Source organism: Peromyscus maniculatus, chromosome 1 (assembly GCF_049852395.1).
Source record: "Peromyscus maniculatus bairdii isolate BWxNUB_F1_BW_parent chromosome 1, HU_Pman_BW_mat_3.1, whole genome shotgun sequence".
NCBI classification, from domain to species: Eukaryota; Metazoa; Chordata; class Mammalia; order Rodentia; family Cricetidae; genus Peromyscus; species Peromyscus maniculatus.
The window spans coordinates 164,966,706-164,979,878 of record NC_134852.1 but is presented as its reverse complement, the minus strand read 5'-3'; the positions used below and the strand labels follow the sequence as shown (position 1 = coordinate 164,979,878).

Here is a 13,173-nt window from a genome sequence, read left to right as displayed (position 1 = left end):
CAATAACCGGTACTTTATATGGCTTATCTGTTTTGTTTTTTAAAAATATATCTAAAGGCTACAGATCATGGGACTCTAAACATTTGAAGATACAGCTGTTTTTATACAGCTGAGACTCAGAAGGATAGATCATATGCTCTGAATAGAATTTCCATGACTTACGCATATTTCCTTGAATCACTTTACTTTATATCAGACTCTCTTTATAAAATTCACATAATGTTCAAATAGATGTTGTTGCTCACAGAAGATACAATAAAATTCACTAAATAAAATGAATAGTTGTCTCAAACCCCTAACTACTGCAGCTATGTGTCATTGTGAGCTATCATGTGAGTGCTGGGAAGTGAACCTACATTATCCACAAGAGCAGATAGAGTTCTTAGCCACCAAATCAATTCTCCAGGCCCCACTTCAAAATTCTAAGATATTTGTGTAAAAGAATTTACAATAAAAAGCAAACTCAAATTTTATTGTAAACATTCTTGACTTACAGATAGGTGGAGATTTCATAACAGGCATGATTTAAACATAACTAAATTTTCTTATGCAACTCATAACATCAATGATAAAAGTTTTTAAAATTTTACATTTATGAAGATTCAAAACTAACATCTACTATGACAGAAAATGTGATATTTATCTTTCAAGGCGTGGGTTACCTCACTTGGGATAATTGTTTCCAGCTCCACCCACCTACCTGCAAATATTATAATTTCATTTACTTTGTGTTTTATCTTATCCAAAGTTTCTTGTATTCTAAGAATAGAAAGATAATGATGCAATAGGAATGTTCTCCTATACTTTAAATCTTACAAAAATGGAGGCATTTATTGGAGGCATACATTATCCACATTTTATGAGACCACTAAGATGAAGATATGTAAATTTATATCCATGATGACTGAAACATAAAGGGACTCTTGTACTTTGCTCAGCTGAGACAGCTATCCACATATAAAGAGATAAAGCTTGCATAAAAAATTAAGAAGGGGCTATGTCAAGGATAGAAGAATAGAGTATAGGAAGAATCTAACTGAAATCAATTTTGTCACCAACCTTCATCTAGAAGCATCAAGTGGTGTATTGACCTCTTCTGAAATCAGGATAGACCAAGCCCCTTGACTGGATCACAATGTACAAAAAATCATGTAGTTCAAACTTGGATTATAATTTTATTCAATAAAAAGTTAACGGGAAAATGTGTGGACAAGCCATACATCCACTAAACAATTTCATGAACATAATGTAAGATGGAGCTATCATTTGCATGCCAATGTTTCTGATCTGGAGACAAAGTAAGGCCAGGAATAAAGGACATATGGATGTGAAAGAAAATTTGTTTACTGTGAAAAAGAAACTTTTATTGTGTAGATTCCATAATTCCTAGAATATGTTACTGTTTTCTCTCTGTGATAAATGAGATGCCCTGTGCATCTTACTCTATGATGAGAACAATTAAAGTTAAATTCATTCCCTTAAATATCTTCCATTGTATTAAAATAACCTTTTTATATAACTTAACATAGATGGACAAAAATGGAAATAGAGTTAAATTGACTAAATGTTGCAATACTTCTATTTAAAAAAGTCATGATATGAATGCTTATGTGCTACCAAAATTCTTATGTTGAAATCCTAACTTCTATGTTGTTGATATCCCCAATGCAGAGCCATTAGGAGGTGGATATGTGGTGAGGGAAGACCTCCTGGGGCTGGAGTTAGCCTGCATATGAAAGAAACCTCCAAGAAATAACTCCTTCCCCACATGAATGTACAGTAGACCTGAAGCTGAATATAAACCAGGAAGTGGGACCTCACGACATGCAACTGCTCCCCAGCTGCACAATACTTAGAAATAAGTTTGTGGTGTTTAGCCTCTAACTACAGTGAATAACATTAGCCTAGCATTTTCAAAGCCCGCAGTTTGATTAGCCACACCATAACAAAGCTGAAAGCTGAACAAAACACAACAAAAACTCAGAAAATGAATAAAAGGTGTGTACTCCATGGTATTGTAATATAATACACTGACTAAATTATACCTTAAATGATTCTAGTTCCATGAAAAACATAATTTGTGCTTGTTTTTGAAAGTTCAAATACATACTTTGAGATTTTTCCAGTGATGTATTTATAAAAAAAAAAAACTGCCCCACCCCCAGGCTCAATTTAGTCATCCAATACTCAATTGAGATACATCATTCCTTTTAGAACACAGTATGACCTTATTTTACTTAATTTAATTTAAACTTAAATGTTGCTGCCATGACTTGCTTATATCAAAATGCTGGAAAGGAACATTTATTTGCTCAGTGAAAGAAGGCATGTAGAGGCAAGCAGAGTGCATCACCAGTCTCCCCTCCATCTCTCATTCTGATCTCCTTTCTCTTTGCTGCAGGGAAGCCACATAATTCCCAATGGAGAACAGTACAGAGGTGACTGAGTTCGTTCTTGCAGGGTTAACAGATGACCCAAAGCTCCAGATCCCACTCTTCACGGTCTTCCTTCTCATCTATCTCAGCACTGTGCTTGGGAACCTGGGAATGATAGGGTTGATTCTGCTGGACACACGCCTCCACACTCCCATGTACCTTTTCCTCAGTCACCTATCTCTGGTGGACTTTGGTTATTCTTCAGCTGTCACACCCAAAGTAATGGCAGGTCTCCTTTCAACAGATAAACTCATATCCCACAATGCTTGTGGCACCCAATTCTTCTTCTTTGTGGGCTTTATAACTACAGAAAGTTTCCTCCTGGCTGCCATGGCCTATGACCGCTATGCAGCAGTGTGCAAGCCCCTGCATTACACCACCACCATGACTACAAACACATGTGCTTGTCTGACCATAAGCTCCTATGTCTGTGGCTTCCTGAATTCCTCCATCCACACTGGGAACATTTTCAGGCTCTCCTTCTGCAAGTCCAATGTGATAGACCACTTCTTCTGTGATGCCCCTCCTCTCCTGGCCCTCTCATGCTCAGACACCTCTGTCAGTGAGATGGTGATTTTCTTTGTGGTAGGTTTTAATGCTCTTTTCTCTATAGTAGTTATCTTGATTTCCTACCTGTTTATAGTAATCACTATTCTGAGGATGCACTCATCTGAAGGACGCCAGAAGGCTTTTTCCACCTGTGCTTCCCACCTCACTGCAGTCTCCATCTTCTATGGGACAGTCATTTTCATGTACTTACAGCCCAGCTCCAGTCACACCATGGGCACTGACAAGATGGCTTCTGTGTTCTACACCATGGTCATCCCTATGCTGAACCCTATGGTCTACAGCCTGAGGAACAAAGAGGTCAAAAGTGCATTTGAAAAAGTTGTGGGGAGTGCAAAATCTTCAGTAACATTCAGATTTTAATTCACATCAAATCTACAATGAAAAATCTTCACTTTCCAAATATACGTAAAACATTGACTATTCGGTCCATTTAATTATAATTATTAAAATAATTGTCAGCTAGTTGTGAAGTTTAAAATGAAACTACTTTAAAAATGAGTGGACTAGAACCAATGAATTAGAAGCGATCACCCATCAAGAAGGAATAGTAGATTTAGAGATTTCTTTAAATGAATATGGTCACATCCACTATCTCATGCTCATATACACATATACATTCATGTGTGCATGTATGCACTATAAACACATCTCTCCTTTTTGGAAACCTATGGGGATAATACTTACCAACTATACAAATGACTTTGCCTAGCATCTAGAACATACAAAGACCTAAAAAAAAAAAATAATGAACACCAAGAAAGTAAATAACCCAACTTTAAATCTGGGCATGGAACTAAACATAAAATTCTCAAAAGAAGAAACACAATTACCTATCAGATGTTCTTCAAATGTTCAAATTCTGAATCACGAGGAAAGTTCAAATTAACACTACTTTGAGATTTCATCTTTCTCCTGTAAGAAAAAAACAAAAGCAAAAGATAACAAATGCTGACATCAATGAGGGAAAGGGCAATACTTTTTTGCTGTTGATGGAAGTAAAAACTGGTGTAGCCACTATGGAAATCAATATAAAAGTTCCTCCAAAAGCTAAAAATAGATCAATAGTGTGATCCAGTTATAGCTGTCCTGACATAGTCCCAAAGGACTCTGTAATCTACCACAGAGATACCTGCTCATCCATGTTAGATGCTATTCTATTCAATATTAAGAAATGGAGAAAGCTTAGACACACATAAAAGATGAATGTATAATGAAAGTGTGAAACACACACTTATAAATATAATAGAATATTATTCACCTGCAAAGAAAGATAAAAGTATTAATTTCACAAGCAAATGATAGGGCTGTAAACGATCATTATAAGTTAGGTAACCCAGATACAGAAAGTCAAACAATGATTGTTCACTTTCATATATGGATTATGTATTTGAATACTTACATATGTATGCTTATATTAAAGTACCTAGAAACTAGTTCCGGGCCATGATGGTGATGAGAGATGATTTCAGGAGAAAGAAAATGTAATATACATAGTCTGAAGGAGGAAAGGAAAATAATGGATGAGGAAGAATTAAACTGGATGAGAGATGGGAGAGCAGGGTAAAAAAGTATGGGAAGGAATAACACTAAAGATTTTTGAAAATACTATAGGAAATCCACTACTATAAAAGTTGTATAAAAGTCTCCTAAAATATACAGATATACATAAAGAGTTTAAATGCAGTTACTATGTAACAAGAAAAAATCCCTCTCTCAGATATCATAAGTTAACAAATAAAAACCCCAACACTAGGTAGAGATTATTTTTTAATTAATTTGTTTATTTTTCTATTATGAGCTTGATACAGTATAAATTCTTATCCTAATAGTGAAATGTTTCATTGAGGCTTGCCCAGTAATTGAGTAAAACCAAAACATATTATAAGTCACAGTCATCCTAGGTTCCTCCCGGCTATATAGCCTCCCTGGTTCTTTGGGTTGCAGTCTGATTGTTCTTTGCCTTATATCTAGAATCCACTTATGAGGGAGTACATACCATGTTTGTCCTTCTGGGTTTGGGCTACCTCACTCAGGATGATATTTTCTAGTTCCATCCATTCGCCTGCAAACCTCATGATGTCATTATTTTTCTCTGCTGAGTTGTACTCCACTGTGTATATGTACCACATTTTCTTAATCCATTCTTCAGTTGAAGGGCATCTAGGTTGTTTCCAGGCTCTGGCTATTACAAATAGTGCTGCCATTAACATAGTTGAGCATGTATCTTTGTGGTGTGATTGAGCATTCCTTGGGTATATGCCCAAGAGTAGTATGGCTTGAGGTAGATCGATTCCCAGTTTTCTGAGAAACCACCATACTGATTTCCACAGTGGTTGTACAAGTTTGCATTCCCACCAACAGTGGAAGAGTGTTCCCTTTACTCTGCATCCTCTCCAACATTGACTGTCATTGGTGTTTTTGATCATAGCCATTCTGACAGGTGTAAGGTGATATCTCAGAGTCGTTTTGATTTGCATTTCTCTGATGATTAAAGATGTTGAGCATTACTTTAAATGTCTTTCAGCTATTTGTGATTCTTCTTTTGAGAATTCTCTGTTTAGCTCTTTAGCCCATCTTTTAATTGGATTTTTCAGTATTTTGATGTCTAGTTTCTTGAGTTCTTTATATACTTTTGAGATCAGTCCTCTGTCAGATGTGGGATTAGTAAAGGTCTTTTCACATTCTGTAGGCTGTCATTTTGTCTTATTGACTGTGTCTTTTGCCCTACAAAAGTTTCTCAGTTTAAAGAGGTCCCATTTATTAATTGTTGTGCTCAGTGTCTGTGCTGCTGGTGTTATATTTAGGAAGTGATCCCCTGTGCCAATGCATTCAAGTGTACTTCCTACTTTCTCTTCTATTAAGTTTAGTGTAACTGGATTTATGTTGAGGTCTTTGATTCACTTGGACTTGAGTTTTGTGCATGGTGACAGATATCGACCCAGGATAGCTAAAAGAATTCTGCATAATAAAGCTACCTCTGGAGGCATCACCATCCCTGACCTCAAGCTCTACTGTGCTGTGGGATGGTCTGTATGTCAAATTGCTCTGATTGGTCAATAAATAAAACACTGATTGACCAGTGTCCAGGCAGGAAGTATAGGCAGGACTAACAGAGAGGAGAATTGAGAGAACAGGAAAGCGGAGGGAGACACTGCCAGCCGCCGCCATGACAAGCAGCATGTGAAGATGCCAGTAAGCCACGAGCCACATAGATTTATAGAAATGGATTAATTTAAGATGTAAGAACTAGATAGCTAGAAGCCTGAGCCATTAGGCCAAAAAGGTTAAACAATATAAGTCTCTGTGTTTACTTGGTTGGGTCTGAGAGGCTGTGGGACTGGCAGGTGACAGAGATTTGTCCTGACTGTGGGCCAGGCAGGAAAACTCTAGCTACACTACTATAAAGCTATAGTAATAAAAAAAACAGCTTGGTACTGGTATAAAAACTGACATACAGACCAATGTAATCGAATTGAAGACCCTGACATTAATCCACACACATATGAACACCTAATTTTTGACAAAGAAGCCAAAACTATACAATGGAAAAAAGAAAGTATCGTCTACAAATGGTGCTGGCATAACTGGATGTCAATATGTAAAAGATTACAAATAGATCCATATCTGTCACCATGGTATAGATTATCTTAGTTCCCAGTGGTTAGTCACTCTTGTGTACCCTAAACATTATCAGGCTGTTTCAATTACTCTTGGTTACCTTTCATAAATTTGTGCTAAGATCCTATTACTGTAGATACTCCATACTTAAATCATACAACATAGAGAAATCAAGCTGGTGTCAAGCTAGAAGCTTCATCTCTACTCACTAGCTTTCATAGGTCTGGAAGATGCTTTTATGCTACTGGGGGGGCATTCAACAGTCTTGCCAAGTTGTGACCCCAAGCTACGATAGTAACTGAAAAGATAGGTCCACTGGGACAATAATGATATGATTGTTGTTAAAGTAACCAGTCACCTTCTTTGGGTGATTCTAAATCACACTTCACAAGACATAATTTGTGCCTTGTACCATTAACTGGGTCAAGGAAACATGACTGGATAGGTTATAAGCCCTAAGGGGAAACTCAATTCTATTATTGTGCTTAATGAGCATACTATTAATTTTCCCACTAAGGTCTTATTTTTATAACCACAAATTGGTGCATAGCTCAACCCTCATTAAAGCCTCTTATGACCGTAGATGATGATTAATTCAGGGAGAAAAAATGATCAGCATGCCAATAATAAGAGACTAGCCGGGCGGTGGTGGCGCACGCCTTTAATCCCAGCACTCGGGAGGCAGAGCCAGGTGGATCTCTGTGAGTTCGAGGCCAGCCTGGGCTACCAAGTGAGTTCCAGGAAAGGCGCAAAGCTACACAGAGAAACCCTGTCTCGAAAAACCATAAAAAAAAAAAAAAAGAGACTATGGAATGCTTGGCTATAGGTGGAACATCTATACCATAGGCACCACCCCAAAGCCCAATGGCCATAACATAAAAGGAGTAGAAAAACTATAAAAGCCAGAAGTAGGGGAAGTCTGTAGCAAAGTAGTATTTACTGAATATGACAGGGCTGATATACATATAAACCCATAGCAATGTGACTGCATACACAAGATCAAACCAACCAAAACCCCAGCATGAACGGAGGAGGTGATCATTTAAACCCACCCATAGGTAAACAGCAATTGGCAATATGACTGTTCGAGTTTCTTTCAGGAATGTAACCTTGAAAGACTACCCTTCCAGTTCAAGTAGACAGCCCTACACTCATGCATATACCAGTCAGTATTAGGGAGGGCTTATGAAATTTAGAGAAAAAGTGATAGGGGGGTAGGGGAAGAATTGGAAAGAAGGGAATCAGAGTGGGTTGGATCAAATAATATTCTGCATTTGTGGGATTCTCAATAAAAATCTTTAAGATTTTTTTATTCTTTTTCCTAATTTTTTTATTTTATAATTTAATTTAATTTTACATAACAGCCACGGATTCCCTTGTTATCCCTCCTCCCGCCCCCCCTCCCGCCTCCCCCCAGCCCACCTGCCATTCCCATATCCTCCAGTGAAAAGACTCCCCTGAGGATTGAGTTCAACCTGGTAGATTCAGTCCAGGCAGGTCCAGTCCCCTCCTCCCAGGCTGAGCCAAGTGTCCCTGTATAAGCCCCAGGTTCCAAAAAGCCAACTCATGCACTGAGGACAGGACCCAGTCCCACTGCCTGGATGCCTCCCAAACAGATAGTTTTATGTAATGTCTCAGCAATATGGGCGTCTACCTTACCAAGCAAGGGCTTCTATAAAGACATTTACTTAAAAATCTTAAAGATTCGATAAGTGAGACAATCTTTAAAATTTTTAAGTAAATGTCTTTATAGAAGCCCTTACTTGGTAAGGTAGATGCCCATATTGCTGAGGCATTACATAAAACTAATATGCTTATAAGATAATTTTAATAGAAAAAAATATATGGATGGCAGGGCAGCAGTGGCACACGCCTTTAATCCCAGCACTTGGGAGGAGGCAGAGCCAAGCGGATCTCTGTGAGTTCAAGGCCATCCTGGACTACAGAGTCCCAGGACAGGAACCAAAACTACACAGAAAAACCCTGTCTCAAAAAAAACAAAAAAAAATTATGGAGATAAGAAAAATTAGTTATATTTGAGTAATACACATCAAAATATAACATTTATTATAATTATCAATTCCCAAGAATTTTATTGTTATCAATAATGTATTAATGTTATAAGTTAATAAATATACAAATACTCAAAAACTTTGGGCCACATGTTTAAAATTTGTAATAAGTATTATTTTAATCTCAGTTTTGGAATGCTTTAAAGCAGCAATTTAATCTTTTTCTAAATTTTTTTCATACAATGTATTTCATTTATTTTTTTTATTTCTCCTACTCCTTCCAGATCCTACTCTTCTCCCTACTGATCCAACTTCATGTTCTCTCTCTCTCTCTCTCTCTCTCTCTCTCTCTCTCTCTCTCTCTCTCTTCCTCTCTCCCTCTCTACCTCTCTCCCTCTCTCCCCTCAGAAAAAAAATGAAAATAAAACAAAACATGTCAAAAAATTAAACAGAAAGGCCAAACACAGAAGTAACAATTGAGTTCATTTTGTGTTGGCAAACTACTCTTGAACATGGGGCCCGCCCTGGAGTATAGTTGATATACCCAATGAGAATCCATGGGGGAAACTAATTTTTCCTTTGCCTGTGGATATCAATTATGAATAGCTTCTTGTTTAGGAGTAGGACCCTCTGTCCACTTCTCCCCTTCAGTACTGGGAGCTGAGACTCCATCTGGCTTGAACCTGTGCAGACCCTGTGGGTGCTGCCTGTCTCTGTATGTGCATGAGTCCTGTTGTGTGAGGAAGACACTGTTTTCACTTCTGGCTCTCACAATCTTTCTGCCTCTTCTTCCACTTACATCCCTGAACCCCGATGAGAGAGGTTTGATGAAGCCATCTCATTTAGGACAGAGTGCTCTGAAGGTTCTCAGTCTCTGCATATTGTCCAGTTGTGGGTCACTGTGCATGCATCACTTTATATGGAGATTCTGAGGATACAAACTCAGGTCCTAATACTTGTGATGCAAGCACTTTCCTCCTGCCTGATCCATCTCCCCAGTCCCTACAAACATAATGCCAAACCTTAACTTAAACTGATGTCGTTTTCGCATGATATTAACCTGCTTGGTTATAGGTGCCGGCTTAAATGTGTGTCTAGTCAAGGTTTGTTCTTAAAATGTTTGATTTTTGCTTAAGCTTGATTTATATTTGGAAACCTAAAATGGCAATTGGTGCTAATTTACAACCAGAGAGAAGCAAGAGGACATTGAACAGTAAAGAGACTATAGATAAACAGTACTGTGTGTTTTAAAAGCTAGGGCTTTTAAAAGAAGGGTTTCCAAAGTCCTCACCATGAAGAAATGAAAAATATTTCAGGAAATAGACATGTTTAGCATGAGTTTTGACCTAACACAATGTATGTGTGTACAGAAACATCTCATAGTACCACACCACAATAATATGCACAATTCCTGTTTTTAACATTTGTCAGTGAAAATGAATTCACTTTATAAAAAGTGATAACCAGCTTGATCCCCACAGACTAATAATTGTTTCCTTCCTAAGAAGGCAGGATAAAGAACTTCAGATATTCTCAGAGGGAACCTCTCCAGAGATCTCCAAGTCAACAAAACTCCCTCCAAACCTCTGTTCCAGAACCACCAGCCAGACTCCACAGAATCTCATTGTAAAAAGGACACACGTTGAATGTCATTTAGTCCTTTGAATGGTAGTCACTTTTACCTGAGGATTTGCTAAAAGTCTTCAATCATAATTAAGGTAAATAGCCAAAGATAAAAGTCACTTTTAATGATATTCAAATGATAACCTCTCCAAGAGATATATCTCTGTGATTTGTCATTTATAGAAACAACCAGGAAATTAGAACTGAGATGTGATTTTATTATGTTGATTTTACAAATATGAAAGAAGTAGGTGACTCTTGCAAGGGCACAGAAAAAATTAAATGACAGATTTGGAACTTGATTCATGTAAATATGATTTTACTCAATTTTCCTCCCTTACTGAGGTTGGAACCTTTGACCACTACATGAGAGAAAGCACCTCAGACTACTTATGCAACATTCCACACATGGATTCATGATTTTGGACTGACTACTGTATGATGAATGTTCTTTCTTTTATAGAAATATCGTAAGTATCTATGTTGCAAAAACATTAAAGTGAGAAGTTTAACCCATGTAGAAGCAGAGGGCTGTATGTACCTGCCCTAAGTTCCTTGAAAATAAAAAGATATTTTCAAAACTGCTCTAAGTAGATGACCCAACAAATGTGAGTCTGAAGTATTTGTAAATGTCACAGTGTTCACTACAGAGACTTGGTGATTTGTTAGACAATATGATTCTATCCCAAAAATGATAAACAAATAATAAGATAGATAACACTTCAATTGGTTAAGTGGTGACTTTATCACATCTGTATATAATTGCATCTCAATGAAAGTTACAAAAACAAATACCCAAAGAGTGAAATTATCTGTCTTGAAATATGAAAAGTTTCCTTAAAATGAATTATGCTTTAACCTACAATTCAGTCCTTATTCTCTCTATCCCATGCTGATTCTCAAGAACTTTTTTCCTCAAGCAGTTTGTGTAATTTTAGAACATCACATTTCTCAAATATTCAGCTTTCTTGTTGATAAAGTGTAACACTTCTATTACATATTTGAACAATCACAGACATGCCATTCATATATAAATCCCTTGTGATATTTGCTAAGCCTTGTATATCACCTCAAGTAGCTAAGGTGATCATTTATTTTAAGATTATGTTGCCTCATCCAGCCTTGATATGAGGGTTTACACCTAGTCTTATTGTGTCTTGTTATACTGTGTTCAGTTGATATCCCTGGGAGGCCTGCTCTTTTCTGAGGGGAAGCAGAGGAGCAGTGGATCTGAGGGAGAGAGGAGCTAAGTAAGTGGATTGTGGGGCAAGGTGGGGGAGTGTTGTGAGGGATGCAGTTGGGACATATTGTATGGAAGAAGAATAAATAAAAAGAAAAAGAGGCCGGGCGGTGGTGGTGCACGCCTTTAATCCCAGCACTCAGGAGGCAGAGGCAGGCGGATCTCTGTGAGTTCCAGGCCAGCCTGGGCTACCAAGTGAGTTCCAGGAAAGGAGCAAAGCTACACAAGAGAAACCCTGTCTCGGAAAAACCAAAAAAAAAAAAAGAAAAAAGAAAAGAAAAGAAAAAGAGATAAACAAATAGTGTTATTTCACAAAGACAGTCAAATAAAATATTTTGCAATATGGAAATTGCCACCAAAAGAAATCGGTGAAGTCACAAGTGGCACATAAACTGAAAATAATCAAACTTGGTCTCGATGATTTGGTTTTGCCAGGAAAGTAATATGAGAAAACATGAGATTTAATTTAAAAATGGGCTCTTTTATCCCAACTAAACTATTGTTTCTAAGGAAATTTTTGTTTTTATAATGACCTGACTATTCAGTACTTTCTACAGCAAGAGACAGCAGGTCTCCGATGAAGCAGACTTCTGGGAAATGCTGACCACTAAAACGGAGCCCAGAAACATGGTCAGCATCCTCAGACAAGACACATCTAAAGCCAGGCTTACTTCTGGGACATTGAGACTAATCTTCAATAAAGGGTCTCCTTTCAACAAAGGGTCCAATACAAGTTATACATTGACATTTGTATTGTATAAAAAAATTCATAAGGAAAATAACATCCCAAGTCAGGCTACTTTTCTTTTTTATTACTTACGTTATTTTTTTGAGGTAATAATATAATTACTTGAGTTTCTCTTTCGCTTTCCTCCCTCCAAATACTCCCATATACCCCTCTGGCTCTCTTTCAAATTTGTGGTCTCTTTTTTCAAGCAGGATCATGATGTGGAGAAAATGTAATGGTCATTCTTGTACTTTGTAAAGTAAGAGAAGAGAGCTGTCACTGGAATTGAGAAGGACTATTTCTAGAGGTACAATTATGCTTATCTTTGTTTTTAATTTGAAAAGTACTTCGACATGCTGTTGTAGAAAAACTAAAATAAATGCAATAGTATCAATCATTTTTAATTAGAAATTAAAAATGACGTGGAATTACTAGGTATAAGACAACAGTTGTAGGTAAAGAACAAGGATGCTCTAAGGAGCACAGGAGAACCCAGATCATCTTGGTGGACCCAGTATTGAACAAAAGGAAAGTTAAGAGAGTGAAGCTTACAGAATTCTTGTGGTTAGATCCTGAATGTGGTATACACCTTCATTAATCAAACTTAAAGACCATCATCTCACACTGACAAGATAGTTATCACTTGATAGACTGTGGTTAACAGCCATAATTTATTGTCTTTGATGTATATTTATTTCTCCCAATAGTACCTGAAACTAGCCATCATTGTTGTCTTCAAGTTGAACTAAGTAAGATGTTCATGGAAGTTAGGCTAAGACCAGATTTGATACATCTTTTTCTCTCCCAGAAACCTCATCTCTAAGTGTGCTAAATTTGATGGCATAATATTGTTCAGAACTGCCCATGCAGGCTGAGCAGCCTCCCACTCTACTTATCCATTACATCAGCTACCCAGAGTATATACACTATGGTGTATCACATAAACCC

General features: G+C 37.3%; 1 protein-coding gene across 1 annotated transcript; it reads left to right on the top strand.

Annotated features, from left to right (window-relative positions):
* Nucleotides 1-2,420: 2,420 nt before the first annotated feature.
* Nucleotides 2,421-3,365, top strand: LOC102916266 (olfactory receptor 5B12-like). The gene has a single exon (XM_006994223.3). The coding sequence runs from the start codon at nt 2,421-2,423 to the stop codon at nt 3,363-3,365; it is 945 nt and encodes a 314-aa protein (XP_006994285.1).
* The last annotated feature ends 9,808 nt before the right edge of the window (nt 3,366-13,173 follow it).

Bases quoted from the DNA above. Each gene is read 5' to 3' on its own strand.
- LOC102916266 (XM_006994223.3), top strand. From the start codon at position 2,421: ATGGAGAACAGTACAGAGGTGACTGAGTTCGTTCTTGCAGGGTTAACA.